The 23,535-nt window shown below is 40.4% G+C and overlaps 4 protein-coding genes across 8 annotated transcripts; 1 reads left to right on the forward strand and 3 right to left on the reverse strand.

Annotated features, from left to right (window-relative positions):
* Positions 1–2,212: 2,212 nt before the first annotated feature.
* On the reverse strand, positions 2,213–6,608 carry LOC133417642 (gastrula zinc finger protein XlCGF57.1-like). The gene is made up of 2 exons (XM_061705549.1): positions 6,232–6,608; positions 2,213–3,712 (listed from the first exon to the last, which is right to left on the reverse strand). Exons 1-2 carry the CDS (start codon positions 6,353–6,355, stop codon positions 2,340–2,342), a joined length of 1,497 nt encoding a protein of 498 aa, XP_061561533.1. The 5' UTR covers positions 6,356–6,608; the 3' UTR covers positions 2,213–2,339.
* Positions 6,609–7,342: 734 nt separating this feature from the next.
* LOC133417431 (zinc finger protein ZFP2-like) lies at positions 7,343–12,168 on the forward strand. Of its 2 annotated transcripts, none has more exons than XM_061705228.1 (2): positions 7,343–7,739; positions 10,262–12,168. In XM_061705228.1, exons 1-2 carry the CDS (start codon positions 7,613–7,615, stop codon positions 12,034–12,036), a joined length of 1,902 nt encoding a protein of 633 aa, XP_061561212.1. In that variant the 5' UTR covers positions 7,343–7,612; the 3' UTR covers positions 12,037–12,168. The 2 variants fall into 2 exon arrangements, with proteins under 2 accessions (XP_061561212.1, XP_061561222.1); XM_061705238.1 differs by having other exon boundaries at positions 10,375–12,168.
* A 1,328-nt stretch (positions 12,169–13,496) lies between these two features.
* Positions 13,497–18,734, reverse strand: LOC133417623 (zinc finger protein OZF-like). Of its 4 annotated transcripts, none has more exons than XM_061705519.1 (3): positions 18,314–18,734; positions 17,214–17,525; positions 13,497–14,739 (listed from the first exon to the last, which is right to left on the reverse strand). In XM_061705519.1, the coding sequence occupies exons 1-3, from the start codon at positions 18,438–18,440 to the stop codon at positions 14,702–14,704; spliced, it is 477 nt and encodes a 158-aa protein (XP_061561503.1). In that variant the 5' UTR covers positions 18,441–18,734; the 3' UTR covers positions 13,497–14,701. The 4 variants fall into 4 exon arrangements, with proteins under 4 accessions (XP_061561503.1, XP_061561493.1, XP_061561484.1 ...); XM_061705509.1 differs by having other exon boundaries at positions 17,097–17,525; XM_061705500.1 differs by having other exon boundaries at positions 16,656–17,525.
* Positions 18,735–20,009: 1,275 nt separating this feature from the next.
* LOC133399414 (oocyte zinc finger protein XlCOF19-like) lies at positions 20,010–22,740 on the reverse strand. The gene is given in 4 exon segments (XM_061670995.1): positions 20,010–20,048; positions 20,050–21,256; positions 22,011–22,178; positions 22,338–22,740. Coding segments are annotated over 2 exon segments (915 nt in total). The 5' UTR covers positions 20,926–21,256; positions 22,011–22,178; positions 22,338–22,740.
* Between the last annotated feature and the right edge of the window lie 795 nt (positions 22,741–23,535).

The raw sequence follows: 23,535 nt of genomic DNA on the forward strand, positions 1-23,535 counted from the left end.
ACAGGCCAAAAAGGCCCAATAGGACTCCTTCTTCAGCTTGACGGCATCCCTCACCGTTGGTGTCCACCAACGGGTTCGGGGATTGCCGCCACGACAGGCGCCGACCACCTTACGGCCACAGCTCCGGTCGGCCGCCTCAGCAATGGAGGCGTGGAACATGGTCCACTCGGACTCGATGTCCCCAGCCTCCCCCGGAACATGAGCAAAGTTCTGTCGGAGGTGGGAGTTGAAACGCCTTCTGACAGGGGATTCTGCCAGACGTTCCCAGCAGACCCTCACAATACGTTTGGGCCTGCCACGTCGGACCGGTATCTTCCCCCACCATCGGAGCCAACTCACCACCAGGTGGTGATCAGTTGACAGCTCCGCCCCTCTCTTCACCCGAGTGTCCAAGACATGTGGCCGCAAGTCCGATGACACGACCACAAAGTCGATCATCGAACTGCGACCTAGGGTGTCCTGGTGCCAAGTGCACGTGTGGACACCCTTATGCTTGAACATGGTGTTCGTTATGGACAATCCATGACGAGCACAGAAGTCCAATAACAGAACACCGCTCGGGTTCTGATCGGGGGGGCCGTTCCTCCCAATCACGCCTTTCCAGGTCTCACTGTCATTGCCCACGTGAGCATTGAAGTCCCCCAACAGAACAATGGAATCCCCAGCGGGAGCGCTCTCCAGCACCCCCTCCAAGGACTCCAAAAAGGGTGGGTACTCTGAACTGCTGTTTGGTGCATAGGCACAAACAACAGTCAGGACCCGTCCCCCCACCCGAAGGCGGAGGGAGGCTACCCTCTCGTCCACCGGGGTGAACCCCAACGTACGGGTGCCGAGCCGGGGGGCAATAAGTATACCCACACCTGCTCGGCGCCTCTCACCGTGGCCAACTCCAGAGTGGAAGAGAGTCCAACCCCTCTCGAGAGGACTGGTACCAGAGCCCAAGCTGCGCGTGGAGGCGAGTCCGACTATATCTAGTCGGAACTTCTCGACCTCACACACCGGCTCGGGCTCATTCCCTGCCAGAGAGGTGACATTCCACGTCCCTAGAGCCAGCTTCTGTAGCCGGGGATCGGATCGCCAAGGTCCCCGCCTTCGGCCACCGCCCAGCTCACACTGCACCCGACCCCTATGGCCCTTTTGTTTTATATTTATATATATTGTGCGCTTCTTAAAACTTTCCCACAGGTGCTACACTTGCTTTTTCTGGTGACCGGATGAAGGAAGGGGCTGAGAATGTAGTCCGGCGACAACACTTAAATTATGATACATAACTGAAAATTAATACACGCCTGAGGTTAGAATTCTAACTACTGATATACAGTGATCCCTTGTTTTTCACGGTTAATGGGGACCAGAATCCCCCGCGAAAGGTGAAAAACCACAAAGTAGGATTTGTAAAGTGGCGAGGGTACACTGGAGCTGACAGACCGCCGTAATCCACTTACTGTCGTTTCGGGTCCATTGGCAAAGGCATGATATTCAAATGATGTATAAGTGTAAAAAAAAAAAAATTTAGTTCATTGTTTCTTTAAAAAGTGATGCAGTGCTGCCTCCCTTCTTAGCCCCCTCTTGTAGAGAGAAAAAAAAAAAAACATTGGTGGGCAGTCCTCTGTAAGAACAAGTGGTGCATCAGAGACAAGCCATGTCTGCTAGTAAAATAATGTCCACTATATTGTCAACCAGGTAATTTATAATGAAAGTTTTGTTTTGAAGGGAGCGCTCATTCAACACAGCCAGGTTGTTCATGCCCGATGTGCGCTCATCAGAGCCCGATTTTATGGGAACGTGTATGCCTCCTAGGATTCAAACTATTCATTTTTGAAGGCCTGATGACTTTATTTGGAATAGCTTTGGGGTAAGATGAGTACCTTCATCTGGATAGACTTTCCATTTTGGTTAAATAGATTAGGCCTCAAATCAAATTGAGACTTACAATTTGTTATATTTTATTTTGACTGAACCTGCTTCTGATCCTTAAAATGTAAGACGGACTCAAAGCCGTGTCACGTCTTGTTCACTGTCTTATATGTGAGGATGGCGACCCCAATTGGACAACAACAACATCTGCACCTCATACAGCATGTTAGTGTTCGTATTAGTGTTAGTGTATGTAAATATATATATAAGATACTGTACAGAACATGATAATCACATTTACAGATGGAACCTTTGACCATAAGGGTAATTACTCAAGTTATCATGTAATGCTGTGACATCCATGGAAATAAAAGAAAGATGCTGAAAACTAACACTCAGACCTATTCACATTTTATTCAGGATCATATATAAATACTTTTCCATCTTACCAAAAAGAGACAAAGTTTAGATTTGTAGTCTATTTAAAGCTTCATTGATTTGCTGCTGTTCTCACCAATACACCTGTGTGTCTTAACATGATGCTGACAAGAGAATCTTTTAGCACAAACTGAGCAGGCAAACGGTTTCTCCCCAGTGTGTGTTCGTGTGTGCTTTACTAAGTCTGTCTTAGCGGTAAATGTTTTACCACAAACTGAGCAGGCGAAAGGTTTTTCTCCAGTGTGTGTTCTTACGTGTTTGCCTAAATTTCCCTTCTGAGTGAATTTTTTACCACAAACTGAACAGACAAAGGGTTTCTCCCCAGTGTGTGTTCTTGTGTGTTTTCTTAAATGTCCCTTTTGAGTGAATATTTTACCACAAACAGAGCAGGCATAAGGTTTCTCTCCAGTGTGAGTTCTTTTGTGTCTTGTTAAGCTTTCTTTTACAGAAAAGCTTTTACCACAAATTGAGCAGACATACGGTTTCTCCCCAGTGTGTGTTCTTGTGTGTTCATTGAAATGACTTTTTAGAGTAAATGTTTTACCACAGACTGAGCAGGCAAAACGTTTCTCCCCAGTGTGTGTTCTTGTGTGCGTTGTTAAATTTGTCTTTCTTGAGAATCTTTTACCACAGACTGAGCAGGCAAAAGGTTGCTCCCCAGTGTGTGTTTTGGTGTGTTCTCTTAAGCTTCCCTTTTCTGAGAATCCTTTACCGCAAACTGAGCAGACAAAAGGTTTCTCCCCAGTGTGTGATCTTGTGTGTATTTCTAAGTGTCCCTTCTGAGAGTATCTTTTACCACAAACTGAGCAGACAAAAGGTTTCTCTCCCGTGTGTGTTCTCGTGTGTGTTTCTAAATGTCCCTTCTGAGTGAATCGTTTACCACAAACTAAGCAGGCAAAAAGTTTTTCCCCTGTGTGTGTTCTTGTGTGTCTTGATAAACAAATCATTGCGGAGAATCTTTTGCCACAAACTGAGCAGGCAAAATGTTTCATTCCAGTGTGTATTCTCATGTGGTCTTTCAAAGTGAACTTGGCATCAAAGGTTTTCCCACACTGCGAGCAGTTCCACTTTGTGTTGTCAGGCTGACATGTCATATCACCTTTTAAGTGTTCATCCTCATCCTCAGTGTCAGGAGAGTGTGACGTTATGTTGTTACTATCTGATAGTGGAGTGACGAGACTGCCTGCTCGTGATCCTCCACAGTGATCGCCATCATCCTCTTCTTCATCACCTTCGATCTTCACAATAACACAAGGGAAGTTGGTGATGTCAGCCTCCTCCTCTTCCTCTTTAATGTAGGGCGGGTCTGGCTCCTCTTCCTCTGTAATGCAGTGGCGTTCTCCCTCTTCTTTTTCCTCTTTGATGTGAGGGGAATGTGGCTCCCGTAGCTCAGGACAAATATAGTTTTTACTGATGTCTGTAGGACACAAGAAGACAAATACATGGTTTGATCAAGTTTGAATGCCATGCTGTGACTTTGATGTGTATTATTTTTATATATATAGTTTTTGTTTATGCATCCTATAAAGTATAAAGACGTGCGCAGTTATCTAAGTACAACAAAATCAGCAATTTTCAGGACCTGTCAAGTAATGTAAGATTTTCCCTCTAAAAAAAAAAAGGGTGGGAATCCTGCAGCCTTAGGGATGTAAAAATGTTCACAGTTTTTCCTCCCACTGCATATTCAGAAATAAATGATATTCTTTAGTAGACGTCCCCATTAAATGACATCATTGAGGATTTTCCCCAAACATTTCTACCATCTCCCGCCTTGCAGCTCTGTCAATCTTCTCTCCTCGATGGAATTTCTGGTGGGAAGCGCTAGCATGTGAACTGAGGAACGAGGACCTATGAAGTTGCAATTGGAGAAATGAGACAAGCCCATAGTTTTTTTTTTTTTTTTACGTAGAACAAAGCATCATACTAGACACACTGATCCACTACATGCCTATGAATATTCTCATTCATCCAGGTCATTGAATCGATCGCAGCTGGACTGCTCTGTTTGTCTTAGAAGACGTTTCGCCTCTCATATGAGCAGGCTTCATTGGTTCATGCAACTAGGTTAAAGTAGTTAAAGAACAGACTAGCCTGAGTTGGTGTTGAAAAACTCAACTATTTAGGTTTGAAGTTTGGGGCACGTCCCAAACCACGTATGGTATCGTTCTTTTGGAATGCAAAAAAAGGACAGTCGTTAGGATACCTGACAGAGAGGCCGCTGTCTGTCAACAAGTCGTTAGGTGGGAACTTCCTCATTAATTTTCCATTCAGTTGTAAAGTGGTAGTGGAGTGATGGTATGATGTATTTCTAAATGTTACTGACTTACTGTTGACAGTGACTATTGCACTGAAGCTTGAAGAAAATCAAAGTCGAACACAAATTGCAATGTCTACCAGGAAAAAAAAAATCACAATTAGATTTTTTTCCTAAAACTGTTCTTTAATGCTATAATGTATGACACCTCTTGTAAAACTCCACTTATTTCCTCAGTCTGAGAAATCAGGTCACACGGCAAATTGTCACCTAGATTGAAAGTCTGGCTGTTTTTTTGTTTTTTTTTTGAGACGCTAACAAGTGAAAATAGTGAGAGATACATTTGAGTAGGCTTGTTTTTGAAGGAAGCCGCATGAGCCATATAGAGGTAAGTGTGTGCAGGTTCATTTCCGGCTAATACACTTTTTTTTTTTAGTCAGCTCATTGTTTTGATTGTGTCACCCATGGATCTAAGACCTTTGAAAAAGAGTTTAGGAAGATGACGTAACACACGCGTTTGCTTTTGTGAAGTTAAAGACTTTTTGTATGATTGGCGCCCTCGTGTGACTGCAAACTTTGATGGGCAAGGCTGGTGCTGGCGCCGTGTTTGTTGCGTTTTAATCAATGACAACGTAATAAGTGAGCATTCTTTTAGCATATTCAATTAGAAACATATTTGGTGGAATATGGAAACTTCAGCCGGCACCGTGGATGACTAGTTAGCAACATCTGCAGTCACTGTTCTGGGGACCGGGGTTAAAATCCCGGCGCCGCCTGTGTGGAGTTTGCATGTTCTCGCCATGCCTGCGTGGGTTTTCTCCGGGCACTCTGGTTTCCTCTCACATTGCAAAAACATGCATGGCAGGTTGATTGAAGACAACTTTCCCATAGGTGTGAATGGTTGTTTGTTTCTATGTGCCGCTGGCGTTACCGGGCAATTAGTTATTTACCGATTGTTCCAAAATGGATTGATATTTTTGGAAATGACTGCCAGTTTCATTTTCTTGAGCAAAAAATACATAGAGAACTTGTTAGTGAAATATCGGTCATCTGGACACTACAGGTCCTCACAAACTCACCGACTCCCTTATGTTATCCAACAGTATCACAATTTAAGTTAATTTCTTGGATTATTCAAGACATGATTTGTTTGCAACGTTGACTTTTAAATGGAAAAATCACCCCAAAAAGAGCAATGGCATGGACAATAGTTTCTAGAGACGAGCGCGTCAAAAACAGTCTCTCACAGCCACGCTGAGCGACTACAGGGGCCAATATGATTATTTACGCCTTTCAATTTCTACTCACTGTTGAAATGACTTTCAATATCTAACAGTATCCATACATAGAATGCATATACCCGTTGTTAAAAAAAATATATATAATGGGTGCATTAAAATGCATCGTCATATCACATTCAATATTATGCTTCCCTTTTTTGCAGAAATTGTACAAATATTGCCGACTTAGACAAGTCAATGTTCAATGACTGAAAAAGGCCTCCTTGCTCTCTGTCGTCTATGTATTTGTGATTTGTAATTTATCTTGAGCTGGTAAATATAGTCACCTATCGAGTTGTTGTAAATGATTTGAGCGTAGTATTCGAATGACAGCATTAAACAATATTTTAACAACAGAAAGTAATTCGTGATTGAACACGGGAGCCTAAGAAGTGAACAAACCTGCTAACGAAACATCTTGACACTTCTCGAAAACAGCGCCCAGTCCTTGACGTTGTCGCTCGTTTTCCTTTTTTGTTCGAGAAAGTTCAAGCACGTACTCTTCTTTCACACTTTTTGCACACATTGTCACGCTTTTACCCTCTCGCTGGATCTTTCCTTTGCGATTTGTCGACCGCAAACGCGTCGCTTTGTTGGCGGCTAGGAAGCTAAAAATAAGAGGAGTTAAAATAAGATAGGCTAACTTGAGAAGCTCGAAGGTCGGTAGAGTGATCCAACACCGCGATCCTTTCGCGCCTTTCTTGTCTCAACGGTCAATAAACTGAATATATCCTCATACTGAGTGACGGAGAAACGAACGCTCGTGACAGGCCTCGTTTATCAACGTTGGAGGAAAAACAACTTTATTGACACTTAAATAGTAACACTGCGTCATTTCTTGTTCGCTGTCGTGTATGTGAGGATAGCGACCCCCAATGGGCAGCAACGATATCTACAAGCCATGAAAAAGCATTTTCCCCTTCTCAAATTATTCTTATTTTGTAATTGTTTTGCAGGTTCCCCAGTTTGTCAAAACAATTGTGATTATTAGTAAAAACAAGTACCAGTTCCGTTTTTAAATGATTTTGTTTATCAAGGGAATGGAAATATGTGTAAACCAGTGTTAAAAAAAAAAAAAAAAAAAAAAAAAAAAGTTATTGCCCAATTTATTCCCCTTGTTAAATCATGAATTAACTGTGGCTAATCACACTTTTGGTAAATCTGAGTTCATTTTTACTGACCACACCTGACCCAAGCCCGATGACCTCTTGCAAACAAAGTGGTTTTCTATGAAAGCCCTGATTATAAAATGACCCAGGTCTTGTATCACAACTGCATGTCTGATGTTTGTAACAAACCGATTCGTGTCAAAATCGGTAAAGAATTCAACGAGTTCGGGTTAATTTATTGGAGCCAAACAAATTGACCTCAATACAAGTGAATGGAAGAAATGAGGGGAGTCCCGCTTCAAGATGGCGGCTGGGTGTGCATGCGCTCATCCAGCCGAGGCATTTCTAGCCATTCTATCTTTATGGTCGGTTGCTTGTTGCTGCCGTAAAGGATTGTGGGTCATATATCTCCTTTCCGTTTGTAAATGTTGCTCAGGAGTAATCTATGCTAGATTTTGGCCCGATGACGTATTCCAACAAAGGTTAAGAAATAATGGGACAAAGGTGAGGCGTTTTGACTTTAAAAGAGGCCCGAAGTCTGGAATAAGTCTTCCCCGCGCACGTTGAAGCTTGTCCAGATAGCTTAGCCGCAAACAAAGAGACACGTTTGTTAGCGAGACGTCGATAAGCAGGGATCAAGTGTGAGTGTACATTTGTGTGATTATCGTGTGACAATGTGTGCAAAAAGTATGAAAGAAGAGCACGTGGGGGAACTTTCTGCGACAAAAGAGGAGAACGAGTGGCAACGTCAAGTACTGGAGGATAGTATCAGGATGTGTCAAGATGTGTTGCAAAGAGCAGGTTCGTCCACTCGTCCTCTCACCTCTTTCGTACAACCCCAATTCCAATGAAGTTGGGACGTTGTGTTAAACATAAATAAAAAGAGAATACAATGATTTGCCAATCATGTTCAACCTATATTTAATTGAATACACTACAAAGACAAGATATTTAATGTTCAACCTGAAGAACGTTATTGTTTTTAGCAAATAATCATTAACTTGGAATTATATGGCTGCAACACGATCCAAAATAGCTGGGACAGGTGGCAACAAAGACTGAGAAAGTGGATGAATGCTCATCAAACACCTGTTTTTTTAAAAAAAAATTTAATCAGTTTATTTGAAAGGGGACAATGCAATTTCATAAAACACATGAAATACACATGGTTAAAAAAGCCAGAATTAGCCAGAAGGCTAGTTTTCATCTGTAGTCCCCTGGCCAATTTAAAAACAAAAACAGTCTTTTAAACTGGGACAGTCTTCACATATTTGCAGATTTAAATTTGATTTATAAAGTACTGCATGATTTGGCTCCAGCTCCTCTGGCTGAGTTCATCAGCCAAAGAAACAGCTCTGAGCGTGTCACTCGAGGCTCTGTCAGAGGTGACTGTCTCATTCCTCTGCTCAGGAGCACTTTCAGTAAGTCAGCCTGGTCAGTGAGGAGCGCTGGTGAGTGGAACTCAATACCTGAGGAGGTTAAACTGCTTCCAACATACAAGGCCTTCACAAAAAAACTGAACATGTGGTTAGTTAACACCTATCGCTGCCAACACTAAAAGACAAGTATGTTATGATGTTTTTTTTTTTTGTTATGATCAAATGATTTGTGGTTTTATTCTCTCTCAATAGTATAGTAAGTCTTTATGTATCCTGTATTATATTGTCTTGTAGATGTATTTTACTGCTTTTTTACATCATGGGCAGGGGACTACAGATGAAGACTAGCCTTCTGGCTAATTCTGGCTTTTTTTAACCATGTGTATTTCATGTGTTTTATGAAATAGCATTGTCCCCTTTCAAATAAACTGATTAAACTTTTTTTTTTTTTTTTTTTAAAGTCCACATTTCTAATTGTTTTTGGAAATTGTGGACGTCGTGTCCTCCTGGCCAAAGAGGAAAAGAACCATACGGACTGTTATGGAGGCAAAGTTCAAAAGCCAGCATCTGTGATGGTATGGGGCTGTGTTAGTGCCAATGGCATTGGTAACTTACACATCTGTGAAGGCACCATTCATGCTGAAAGGTACATACAGGTTTTGGAGAAACATATGCTGCCATCCAAGCAACGTCTTTTTCATGGACGCCCCGGCTTATTTCAGCAAGACAATGCCAAACCACATTCTGCACATGTTACAACAGCGTGGCTTCGTAGTAAAAGAGTGCGGGTACGAGACTGGCCGGCCTGCAGTCCAGACCTGTCTCCCATTGAAAATGTGTGGCGCATTATGAAGCGCAAAATACGACAACGGAGACCCCAGTACTGCTGAACAGTTGAAACTGTACATCAAGCAAGAATGGGAAAGAATTCCACCTACAAAGCTTCAACAATTAGAGTCCTCAGTTCCCAAACGTTTATTGAATGTTGTGAAAAGAAAAGGTGACGTAACACAGTGGTAAACATGACCCTGTCCCAGCTTTTTTGGAACGTGTTGCAGCCATAAAATTCTAAGTTCATGACTATTTGCTAAAAACAATCAAGTTGATCAGTTTGAACATTAAATATCTTGTCTTTGTAGTGTATTCAATTAACTATAGGTAGAACATGATTTGCAAATCATTGTGTTCTGTTTTTATTTATGTTTAACACAATGTCCCAACTTGATTGGAATTGGGATTGTAACTACTTTCTACTCATAATAATGTTTCCGTTTTTATGCCCTCATCCTTGGGACTCTTTGACGTCATCTTTTCCGCCATATTGAGTTTGTGGAATACGTTGCCATGGGGATTCTCCCAATGTTTTGATGACAATCATTGTATACAGTACATTTGCACCTATCTATTACTTTATTTATAAGTATAAATACATTTATAGTAATTAGTAGGTGGATGGTTTCCCCCTAATTTTAGGTGTTCCCCTCAGGTATGTCTCTGGGTTTTTCTTTTTGCTTGCTTGATCTCCCACCGGTGGGTATTGGCTCAGCGGAAGCAAGCACGTTTTGCCTCTTATTTGGAGAACTGCGCTAGCCCGTCAAACCAGCGCTTTAAAAAAATGCATTAAGCGATTCCAGAAGTACAAAAAATAAATAAATCAATAGTGTGGTTACTACTGTTACCAGGGGCATAAAAGTGGTAGCATCGTTTTGGCCCAACCCAGTTTCATTTTTTTTTCTTTATAATAATCCGGTTGGACCAACTATCTTTCATTAGTTATTTTTCAACATGTTTTTATTCAGTATTACATTTGTCAGTTTATTTGTGGGGTTTTCTCTCTTTACCAGAAGGGCGCCAACAATTTTGTGTAAACAAAAATGCACAACAACAAAGACAAAACATGAGAGTCAACTATACCAACCATGTTTGTCTTATTGTATCCTGCAGATGTTAGTGAAGATCTTCACCCTGACCAGCAGGACCCAGACTCCCCTCAAATTAAAGAGGAAGAGGAGGAGTATGACATCACCAAGTTGCCATTGACTATTGTTGTTTTGAAGAGTGAAGATAATGAGGACAAAGGTCAATGTGAGAAGAACAGAGGGGCGGAGCCTCCAAGCAGCAGTTCAAGTCAACATGTGACAACAGAAGGTGATGGAGACCACTGTGGAGGATCACCAGCAGACAGCCTCTTAGCGCCACTATCAGAAAGCGACGACATAACGTCACACTCTACTGACACTGATGAAGATGAACACTCTAAAGGTGACACGACACAAAACAAACACTGGAAATGTTCTCACTGTGACAAAACCTTTGGTGGCAAGACTGATCGGAGAAGACACATGATGATCCACACTGGAGAAAAACCTTTCAGCTGCTCAGATTGCGGTAAAAGATTCTCACAAAGAGGACATTTGAACTCGCATAAAAGAACACACACTGGAGAGAAACCTTTTGCATGCTCAGTCTGTGGTAAAAGATTCACTCAAAAGGGACATGTTGTAAAACACACAAGACTGCACACTGGGGAGAAACCTTTTGCCTGCTTAGTCTGTGGTAAAGGTTTCTCTGTAAATGGAAGTTTAATAAGGCACAGAAGAATACACACTGGAAAGAAACCTTGCATTGGTTCAATCTGCAATTTTAGTTTGGGATTGGAAGACCTTGGTCCTGAGCAGCAGGCATGTAGCTCCAGGGTAGAGCAGCAGGATCTAGACTTCCCCTTCATTAAAGAGGAAGAGGAGCCAGAGCACACCTATGTGGGACAGGAGAAGGGGGATATAACCTGGTTGCCATTGACCTTTGTCCCTTTGAAGAGTGAGGATGAAGACAGAGGTCAAAGTAAGGACAACATAGAGGCTGAGCCTCTAAGCAGTAGTTCAAGTCAACATGTGACAACAGAAGGTGATGGCGACCACAACGGAGGAACACAAGCAGAAAGCCTCTTAGCTCCACTGTCAGATAGTGACGACATAACGGGGCACTCTCCTGACACTGATGATGATGATGAACCTTCTAAAGGTGTTATGACATGTCACACTGACAACAAACGCTGGAAATGTCAGTGTGGGAAAACTTTGAGTTCAAAGTCGAGGTTGAAAGTCCACAAAAGAACACATACTGGAGAAAAGCCTTTTGCCTGCTCAGTTTGTGGTAAAAGATTCTCTGAAAAGGGTAACTTAAGAACACACACGATAACACACACTGGAGAAAAGCCTTTTGCCTGTTCAGTTTGCAGTAAAAGATTCACTTTGAAGACAGATTTAATTAGGCACGAAAGAACACACACCGGAGAGAAACCGTTTGCCTGCTTATATTGTGGCAAAAGATTTGCTCAAAAAGAACAAGTGGCAAGACACACAAGAACACACACTGGAGAGAAACCGTTTGCCTGCACAGTTTGTGGTAAATGTTTCACTCTGAAGACAGGTTTGATAAGGCACACAAGAATACACACTGGGGAGAAACCCTTTGTATGTTCAATTTGCAACAAAAGATTCACTATGAAGATAGATTTAATAAGGCACATAAAAATACACACTGGAGAGAAGCCTTTTGCCTGCTCAGTTTGTGCTAAAAGATTCACTCAGAAGGGACATTTAGAAACGCACACAAAAACACACACGAGGGAGAAGCCTTTTGCCTGCTCAGTCTGCAACTTAACTTTCATTGATCATACTGGATTGGTTATTCACACAAAATTACACTCTGGCAAGTAACCATGAGACACAAGTTTGCTTGTGGGAAAAGTAGCTGTAAATTAAATTTTAAATAAATTGCTAAGAAACTTTGTCTGTTGTGGTAAGCAGTAAAATTGTATCCCATGTTATCAGGAATAAAATGCAAATATGTTCAAACAATGTTCAGTATATTCTATATTCATGTTTGTCACAGCATTACATCATACTTGAATTATTACAGTTGCGGTCAGGAGTTAACTTACGCTCGACATTGGTATGAATGTCATTTTAATATTGGTCTTTTAGTGATTTCCAGCCATCCATTTTCAACACCGCTTATCCTGGTTAGGGTCACGGGGCGCTGGATCCCATCCCAGCTGACTTCGGGCGAAAGGCGGACTACACCCAGAACTGGTCGCCACACAGTCGCACGGCACATATAGACGTGGACAACCATTTGCACTCACATTCGCACCGTCAAAGAGTGGGAACTGAACCCACTGATAATAGTTTGTTCAAGTATTGTTTAAGTTACCGTAGAAGAAAGGGTTTGGTAACAGAAAAATGCAATATCTCAACATTATCATTATGACAATTTGGAATTTGGGTACAGATTTTAGCAAAAATCACAGAAGTTTACAAGCATGATTTGCTTTCGTGGGCCACGTAAAATGATGTGGCAGGCCGCATCTGGCCCCCGGGCCTTGAGTTTGACACCTATGGTGTACAAGTGTACATATATATTTCAGAAACAGATAGACACCAAAAAGAGCAGATCTAACTTAATTTGAATGTAAGTGTTTACTCCTTTTGTTTTGGATATACTGTATATAATAAGGCGGCATTGATTAGCACATCTGTCTCACAGTTGTGAATAATAATGAAGAAAAGGCCGTCTTTGGTCCATTGTGGTTTGAGCTCCCAAAAATATGAAGTTAAATGATGTACCGTCAATGCAACTGGCTCATGAAAACTGCTAAGAAATATTTACATACTTATACATACTTCAAGGTTTAAAGGAAAAAAAAAAAAAAAAAGGCATGGAATAAGTGCCCTGGTAACTAATTACATTTATGAAAAAAGTTCAGTTACTATTCAGTTCCTATTAATTACAGGAGTAAATGAATTATATGTTTGAAAAAAATAATTAGTGATTATAACTAATTCGTTTTAAAAATACATTTAGAAAGGTAATAAAGTTATTTAACCAAGACTACCCAGAACATTTTCAGATCAAAACTTTGTCCACATAATCACGAAGAAACATCATCAGATCCACATCGTACAGGTTTTGGGTCATTAAAGTCATACATTGCCCAGATGTTTCACTTTACGGATGAGGGTTCCAAAAAGAATAATCGGAAGAATATGTTATATGTTCTATTATATATTGTTCCCAAGTCCAAGCTGATGTCCAGGAATGCCTTGTTTTGCTTAAAAGCAAAGCAAATTTATTTATATAGCGCATTTCATACACAAGGTAACTCAATGTGCTTTACATGATTAAAAGAATTTAAAAACAAAGAAAAAAAAACAGCTTATAAACATTAAAAACAAAAAGGAAAAAATACAATCAAATAAAAATACAATTAAAACAAGGAATATCATTTAAGAGTGGAAATGCTCCAGAAAGCATGGGGGGAAAAAAAGAAGAATCTTTAACCTGGACTTAAAAACATGCACACTCGGGGCTGATGTGACTTCTGTTGGCAACTTATTCCATTTGTGTGCAGCATAATAGCTAAATGCTGCTTCACCGTGTTTGCTTTGGACTCTGTGCGCCGCTATTTGATCTCAGAGCACTGCTGGGTTTATATTCCATGAGCATTTCATTCATGTATTCAGGACATAAGCCGTTTAGTGATTTATAGACCAGTAGCAGAACTTTAAAATCTATTCTAAAGCTGATTGGAAGCCAGTGTAAAGACTTGGGAATTGGACTAATATGTTCTGACCTCGTTCTGGTCAGAACCCGAGCTGCAGTATTCTGAATGAGCTGTAGCTGTTTAATGCTCTTTTTGGGGAGTCCAGTCAGAAGACCATTACAATAGAGCATTACCAGAGAACGAGCAACCCTTTACTGCTCAGTGACTGTTTTTTTTTTTTTTTTTTGTCAATGTCTTTCTGTCTCCAAAGTGTTCTGTAAATTGACTGTTTGTTGTACTAGAGCGGCTCCAACTACCGGAGACAAATTCCTTGTGTGTTTTTGGACATACTTGGCAAATAAAGATGATTCTGATTCTGATAGTCAAGTCTACTTGAGATAAAAGCATGGATGAGCTTCTGCTTGACACATGCAAGCCTTCACTCTGGATATATTCTTCGGATGGTAGAAGGGAGTTTTAGTAATTGATTTGATATGACTGTTGAAAGTCAGGTCGGAATCTATCAGAACACCGAGGTTTCGGACTTAGTCTTTTAAAGAGAGTGACTCCAGGTATTTACTAACAACAATCCTCTTTTCTTTATTGCCAAAAACAATTATCTCAGTTTTGTTGTGGTTTGATTGAAGAGGTCTATACCATCATTGTGCTCCTCCACGGTGTTCTAGGTCGCCTCAAGATTGTCTTAGGAGCGACAGCATTCATGACATTTGAGATTTTACAGGTGAAATTATCCAAAAGGTTTTCAACTGTCTCACCATTCCCAGTTTGTGGCACAGCAATGGTCTCCATAAACTCCACTCTCATTGATGTACCTTTTCTTAATAGAGATAGAGGTTGTCTGAACTTTTGCCAGAATCTGTAATTGAAAGAATACACAAAAATGGTCAGAAATAGCAATATCCTTAATGTCAATTGATAGAATTTCAACATCCTTCGAGATGACCAGGTCTAAGATGTGACATTGCGGGTGGGTTGGACTCTTAATATGTTGAGAGGTCAAATGTGTCTCGTATAGCAGAAAGTTCTTTTCGATTTTTTTTTTTTTTTTTTTTTTCCCCCCCATGTTATTGTCAACATGAATGTTAAAGTCTCCCGTTATGACAAAATAGTTGAAGTCAGTACAAATAACTGGCAGCAGTTCTGAAAAGTCCTCCATAAATTTTCCATTGTAGCTTGGAGGCCTATAAATTATTAAAACAATAACCTTTGGGTCACCTCTAACTAAAAACGAGAGATATTCAAAACGGCTAAAATCACCCAGTATAATTTCTTTACACTGAAATAATGAACAGGATTTATTTATTAAAAATAACAGCAACCAATAACAGCGTTTTCTCCCTATTCGACACTTGTTCATAAAATTACAATTTGCTGGTGTCGTGTCATTTAAAATGGTATTACAGCTACTTTCTTACTTAAAACACGAGACGTTTTTTTTCTGCTTTCATTGAGGACTAAGGAAATCACAAAGTATACAAATTCAAGAGGCTGACATCAGAGCAGTTGCACTTTTTAAGATATATTTAAAAGTAATGGTTAAAAAATGTTTCACTTAACTTTTTCCATTTTGTGTACAATTAACAATTGACTGAACTTCAACGTGCTCAAAGTTACAATTCCTCCAATTCACCCATATATTGAAGCGGCAGAAAAACAGCACATGCAAATTTTAATCTGATGATTATAAATGTTTAATCCATATGTTTTGGATACAATGCATAATTTTAGCCCAGTGTAGATGAGAGAACAATCTGAAATAAGTCCATTCCTATTTTTAAAAAGTCATTAAAGATGCCTGTTGCACAATTATTCCGTTCTGGAAAAAGAAAAGTTCAAATAAATCACCAAAAGACCAACATTAATATCACATTCATGCCCGTGTTGAGTGTATGTACACATTTGGCCACAGTATCATGTAATGTTGTGACAAAGATGGAAGTATTTCTCTACCCATTTATCCATTTTCTTTAGCACTAGTTGCAAGTTAGTCGCAAAGCACATGCAGTAGAAAGACAGACAACCATTCACATGCATATTAACGCCGTTATTGGTGTAGGATTTTAACCCACGCTGCCTGCACCAAAGTCAAGTGAACGTACAACTATACTATCTCTGACACAACATCAAAATAGAAGAGAGAGAAAAATATTGAACACTATCACTGTTTGAAGTATTTTATTAAGGAATACATTGACCGTACACTCTTCCATCTTGGCACAAAGAGTCAAGTTTTTTCAGTCTATTTAAAACTTAATTGACTGCTGCTTTTCTGACCGGCACACTTGTGTGTCTTAACATGATGCTTACAAGAGAATCTTTTACCACAAACCGAGCAGTCAAAAGGCTTCTCCCCAGTGTGTGTTCTTGTATGCCTGATTGAATCTCTCTTCCGAGTGAATCTTTTACCACAAACTGGGCAGGCAAAGGGTTTCTCGCCAGTGTGAATTTTTGTGTGTCTTCTTAAGCTTCCTGTGTCAGAGAATGACGTACCGCAAACTGAGCAGACAAAAGGTCTCTCCCCAGTGTGCGTTCTTGTGTGCCTTACTAAATATGGCTTCAATGTGAATCTTTTACCACAAACTAAGCAGGCAAAAGGTTTCTCGCCAGTGTGTGTTGTTTTGTGTGTTATTAAATATCCCTTCCAACTGAATCTCATGCCGCAAACTGAGCAGGCAAAAGGTTTCTCACCAGTGTGCGCTCTTGTGTGTCTTCTTAAACTACCTTTTGTGGAAAAGTCTTTACCACAAACTGAGCAGGAAAAAAGTTTCTCACCAGTGTGTATTCTTGAATGTCTTCTTAAGCTTCCCTGTCCAGAGAATCTTTGACCACAAAATGAGCATGCATAAGGCTTCTCGCCAGTGTGGGTTCTTGTGTGTGTTCTTAAATTTCCCTGAGTCGCAAAACCTTTACCACAAACTGAGCAGGTATAAGGTTTTTCCCCAGTGTGTGTTCTTATGTGTCTTCTTAAGCTTCCATTTTCCGAGAATCTTTGACCACAAATTGAGCAAGCAAAAGGTTTCTCGCCAGTATGTGTTCTTGCGTGTGGTCTCAAGTGTGCCTGTGTAGGGAATATTTTACCACAAACTGAGCAATCAAAAGATTTCTCCCCTGAGTGTATTCTCATGTGAAGGTTCAAACCTGACTTTGAACAAAATGTTTTCCCACATTGAGAACACTCCCAGCGTTTGTTGTCAGTGTGACATGTCATATCACCTTTAGATTGTTCATCACCATCATCAATGTCAGGCGAGCGTGTCATTTTGTCATCACTATCTGATAATGGAGCTAAAAGGCTGTCTGCATGTGATCCTCCGCAGAAGTCTTCATCACCTTCTGTTGTTATGTATTGACTTGAGCTGCTGCTCGGAGGATCACCCCCTCGCGCCTCGTCCCTTTGACCTTCGTCGTCATCGCCTTCACTCTTCAATACGACAACCGTCAATGGCAAATTGGTGATTTCTTCCTCCTCCTCCTCCTCTTTAATGTAGACGAGCTCTTCCTCCTCTTTGACCTGGGAGGGCTCTGCCTCATCTTCCTGTTTAAAGTGGTAGTGCTCTTCCTCATCCTCCTCCTCTTCTTCCTCTTCCTCCTCCGCCTCCTTCATGTGATGGGACTGTCGCTCCTGCATCTCAGGACACACGTCTACAGGGCACAAGAATACAAAAATATGATTTGATAAAGTAAGGTATAGAATTGTGGCTTTGAGGTTGTGTATTATTGCTTGGAAGTTTAACAGGTGAGCCAAATGAGCAAAAGAACATAGTTAAGATGTACTGGAGATAATACAAGTAATAAAATGTAAAAAGTAAAGTATCATGAATGGTAATAAAGGCCCAAAAGGCATGCTAATAAACTCAAAGTCAAATTCTTAGTTTTTGGAAGCGGCCACGGCACAGTTTCTAATCATAATAAAGAAGAGCAGCTAACAGTTTTGGTTGTGATTTCTGGCAAGGGCTGGGCAATATGGCCATAAAATAAAATCTCTGATTTAGGATAAACTATAGAAAAGAATAGATTGTATGTGGTTTATCGCAACAGTTGCTACCACCACTGAAGTGGATCAGTGTGCAACGTATAAATGGCACTATGTCTTTGACAATGTTCGACTATGATTGCTTTCCACCGGCTTTCATGATTAAAACAATGTGAAGTAAATCTAATACATGGTCTTCTGCTTCACTTTGTTACTGAAAAGTTTATATTGTTGTACAAAGTTGAACTACATTTTGCTTGGATTAATGAACTGCCCTTTTATTGTGTAACTGCTGTATGGCCTTTTTATCCGTTTCATTTGAGGGTTCGGTTTCTTTTAGAATCCCCTTTTGTCATTGTGTTTGACGTAATAATGGAAATGCAATTAACAACTCCGAATACAAAAAAAAAAGGAAGTCGTTAGTTCCTAAACAGGTGAGTGGAAGAAGTAAACAAACCTGCTCTGTGTGACACATTTTGAGGCTTCTTGAAAACAGCGTCCTGCCGTTGATGTTGTCTCTTGTTCTCCCCTTTTGTTTGACACATTTTCTCCTCGTACTCTTGTTTTACACGGGTCGCACACATTTTCACACGATATTCACAACACTTTACACTCACAGCTAATCTCTTCAGCGATGTGTAAACAAACGCGTCTCTTTGTTAGCGGCTAGCAAGCTAAACTATGCTAGGCCGAGAAGCTTCGACATGCACTGAGACGAGTTAATGCAGACGCGAAGATGTAATTAATGATGTTTTACTCCAGTAAAGCAGTGATGGGAGGTATTCCGTCCAGACGTTTAGTTCTAATTCGGGGAGAATTGTTTGATAAGTGAGCGTGGTTAACGTAAGAAAAACATACGCTAAAGGACAGATGCAGCGAAAGTTGTACGGCAACCTCACTTGGACAAACGTCGTCCAGCGTAAGCGTTCAACGGAGGCCGGAAAAAGGCAAACCTGACATTCAACAGCGAGACTGGATACGTGTTGCAGGACTGTAATTCATTTGTTGCCTAGTCACAAAGAACATTTCAGATTTACGGAACTACGTGCTACCTATCTCGTTTCTCCCAAAGTCTTGAGTGAAATTATTCAATTTACGAAAAAGAAAACAAAACAGATAGCCAGAGACAACATCGTGATCGACAAATGAAATAGTACAAAAGAGGAGCCAGGGGGATTATAAATACAAACTCTAAAGCACAAACTTAATAGTGACTGCTGAATAGTTGATATCTGTAATGGCAACTACCCCATACACATTAATGGAAAACGTCACGCAATTAGTTCTAGACAAAACGACGTTGTAAGATGTCTGTAATTCACTTTTTACTTGGCAAAACTGATATACAAATATTTCCATCTGTCGTTTCGACGAGTCACAATGACGTTAGAGCTATAGTGAATGAAAACTATTCAAAATGTAATTACAGCGAGTCAGAATTCTGACATCATCAACGTCGATTTCAACAACGTCTTCAAAGACTTTGGTGCTCAAGAGCCATATATTATTTGATTTTTAAAACGGACAAATGTACCAAGTCATGTGTGAGTTTGCCTGTCCAGCACCCGCATTACTTTACCTCCCTCTGCTGGCGTTAAAGCACAATTCATTATGTGTTTGCCAGCCTTAATTTGTTTATTTGTTCTAACAGAGGAGGCGTACATCCAAGCCTGGTCATAGGCGTGGATTAGTAGCCCAGGGAACTTACATTTGTTGTAGAGAATTAGTGAAGATTTTAAATGATATAGTAGTGACACATATTGGGAAAATGAATATTTACTGTTGACTGTAACCCCAACCACCCACACACCTCTGAAATCACAGCTACCCCCCTGAGTAAGAGTGGTTCAAATATATCACCCCATAAATACAATGCCCAAGTTGAGTGTTTGTAAACTTTCACCACAAGTGTAATAACTTAAGTATCATGTACTACTGTATGTGACAAACCGAAGACAGAAGGATACCAAACACTATCACCGTTTAAAGGCATATTTTATTCAGCACCAGATATACACTTTTTCATCTTACCACAAAGTCGAAGTTTATTCACACACTACTGGACTTTATGTACGTATGTGCCTCAACTCCGGCAAAAAGGCAATTTAAGCTTGACCACAGTGTATTCTCACCAGCACACGTGTATGTAACCGTTACTCCCCGGTGTGTGTTCTTGTGTGTCTGATTAAATCCTGTCTTCCGAGTGAATCTTTTCTCACAAACCGGGCAGGCAAAAGGTTTCTCTCCAGTGTGGGTTCTACAGTGTCTTCTTAAGCTTCCATTTTCAGAGAAGGTTTTGCCACACACTGAACAGGCAAAAGGTTTCTCCCCACTATGTGTTCTCAAGTGCCTTATTAAAAGTCCCCGTCTAGAGAATCCTTTACCACAAACTGAGCAGGCACAAAGTTGCTCTCCAGTGTGTGTTCTTGTGTGTGTTCGCAGTTGCTCTCTCTGAGGGAAACTTTTACCACAAACTGAACAGGCAAAAGGCTTCTCTCCAGTGTGTGTTCTTGTGTGTGATATTAAACTTTCCTTTAAAGTAAATCTTTTACCACAAACTAAGCAGACAAAAGGTTTCTCCCCAGTGTGTGTTCTTATGTGTCTTTTTAAATTTCCATTTGTAGGGAATCTGTTTCCGCAAATTGAGCAGGTAAAAGGTTTCTCTCCAGTGTGAATTCTTCTGTGTTTTCCCAAAGTTCGCTGGTCCGTGAATCTTTTTCCACAAACTGAGCAGGCAAAAGGTTTCTCACCAGTGTGTATTCTTGTGTGCTTCTTCAAGCTTCCCTTATCAGAGAATCGTTGATCACAAACTGAGCAGGCAAAGGGTCTCTCCCCAGTGTGCGTTCTGGCGTGTGCTTTCAAGTGAAACTGTGTGGGGAATCTTTTACCACAAACCGAGCAATCAAAAGTATTCTCCCCAGTGTGTATTCTCACATGTGCTTTTAAAACCCACTTTGAGCAAAATGTTTTCCCACAGTAGGAACACTCCCAGCGTTTGTTGTTTGTTTGTTTGTTACTTTGTTTGCTGTCCGTCTGGCATAACATATCACCTTTAGAGTAGTTCCTCATCAGTGTCAGGAGAGTGTGACGTTACGTCGTCTTTATCTGATAGTGTAGCGAAGAGGCCTGCCAGCTTGTGACCTTCCGCAGTGATCTCTATCACCTTCTGTTGTCATGTGTTGACTTGAGCTGCTGTTGGTAGGCTCAGGCCCTCTGCTCTCCTCGCGTTGGCCTTTACCTTCATCTTCACTCTTCAAACGGATATCAATGAATAGCAACTTGGTGATGTCTTCCTCTGCCTCCTCTTTAATCTGAGGAGGCTCTTCCTCCTCCTCTTCTTCTTTAATGTGAGTGCGATCTGGCCCCTGCTGCTCAGGACCAACATATTTTTCACTGACGTCTGCAGAGCACAAGAAGACAAACACACATGATTTGCAAAAGTCAAATCTCACATTACGACTTTATATATACAAATACAATACAAATACAAATGATAATGTGCATCAATAATGGTAATACATATTTGAATGGAATGTTAATGAGATAGATGTTAAATTATTTGGCGGCCAAGGGACAGTTTCAATAAAAACATTTGCTCAAAGAAGAAAGAAGAAGAGCAACGAACAAATACCAGTCGAAGAAAAGAAATAACAAGAGAATCCCCGACATATCCCACTTTCAAAGCGCAACCTAAAATCTGGTTTAAATCCAATCAATATTGTACTCATTAGAGCTGTTCAGACCTCATGTCACATGATATGTATATATACACGAATGTAGCATGTGCCATGATTGTCTAAACAGGCTGGGCATTTTTGTAAGACTGTTTAGCAGTACATGCATACATAAACGCACTGTATGTGTTTATCCTGTCATCTTTTGGACCGAAACCTTTAAGTGTATATAATAAGTATGAATGAGTGAGTGTGTCTCCTTCAGCACTTTGATAGCTGCCCGTGTCTTGATTGTCTCTAAGCGGTAGGAGAAAGAAATAAATTCAATTTCTTATTGACTTATGTCCCTTTTAAATAAATTAATTGGTTAATTCCCAAAAATAAAAAAACAAGAATTATAGATTTTCTCTCCAACTGTTGGGGGCGATTTCAACGATTTTCAAAAAGGTTTAAATATGGTTTGTTTTTGTAAGTCCACACCTTTGTCTTTGTCTTCACTCTTCAAATGGACAACAGTCAATGGAAACTTGCTGATATCGTCCTCCTCTTCTTCCTCTTTAATGTAAGGCGGATATGGCTTCCCTTCCTCTTTAATGTGAGTGGATTCTGGCTTCTGTTGCTCGGGACCAAGATCAGTTCCGCCGAAGTCTGCAGGACGCAAGAAGACAAAACACATTTGGCTTGGTAAAGTCAAATCTCACGCTGTGACTTGGATTAACTCTATGGACACTTGAAATGGACAAAGGTTGCGCAAACCGGTTAGCCAAGAGGCAAAAAAAAAAAAAAGTGCCAAAGACGTGAACAAACCTGCTCCAGGTAAGGCAACGCGAGGCTTCTTGAAAACAGCGTGCTTTGTGGCACAAACTTCCTCCTTGTAGTCTGTTGTCGCTCTTGCACACATTCCCACACGATATTCACAACACCTTACACTCGCAAGTGATCTAGGGATGCGTTCTTGACAACAAAGAGTTCTCTTTGTTCGCGGCTAGCTAGCAGGTAAGATAAAGTAAGCTAAGCTAGCTGGAGAAGAGCCAACTTGCACCGAGACGAGTTTATCCCGACACGAAAATGTAAGTATTTATGTTGGATTTCAGTATAATAGTGCCGGGACGAACTGTGTCAAGGCTTCAGTACGTTCAGCCGCCTACTAGTGCAAAAACATGCAAAAGTTCCTTCGTGCGGTTACGTAATTTGCGAATGCGGAAGTAGAACGGCTGCAGATTTTTATTTTTTTTAATTTTTATCCTATTCCCGTTTTAATATGTTTTTCCTAGAACTCTAGTTTTAGGAAAGGGGATATAATTAGAATATATATTTTGGATAAATTATTATATCGATGTTTTGGATACATTATCGTAGTTTATATATATATATATATATATATATATAAATCGTTATCGTTGTAAAAAAAAAATAATAAAAATAAAAAAATAAACACTATAAACCTGTGGTTTAACATGTTATTTTACTGGCGTGTCTTTATTTTGAAGGGTGAACATTATCTAAAATGTGTTGTGCTTGGCCTGGTTATTGCTCAACTGGACAATATTATGTTCTAAGCAGACACCACTGCACTGGTTATCACCCCCATCATCACACCAGCAAACCTTTCACTAGTAGTTGCAGCCACTCTAGTATGTACACAAAATATACATTTAGGACATAAACATATTCAGTAAATAGAGAAAGTCATTGAGCAAAGATTCTGATTCGGATATACTTTACTGTGTACTGTTTTGACTGAGTGGATGAAAATCCCAAATAAAGTGCTAATGTCCTGTGAATGGACCATATGCACGGCACAGCGTTAAGCGTTCCCAGTAGAATGTTCAGATGGCTTTGTCAATGTTAAAAGCTGCTGGGACACTATCTTACTGAAAAATGACCTCTGTCGTTAACTGTGAGATAACTTGGGATTGTGGGTAGGTGTATTCAACAGTTCGATGCTTGTAATTTGAGGGCAAAATGGCTTTTTTTTGTTTTTACTTTTTAGGGATGAAGAGAA

The sequence above is a fragment of the Phycodurus eques genome, chromosome 2 (genome assembly GCF_024500275.1).
Source record: "Phycodurus eques isolate BA_2022a chromosome 2, UOR_Pequ_1.1, whole genome shotgun sequence".
Lineage (NCBI taxonomy): Eukaryota > Metazoa > Chordata > Actinopteri > Syngnathiformes > Syngnathidae > Phycodurus > Phycodurus eques.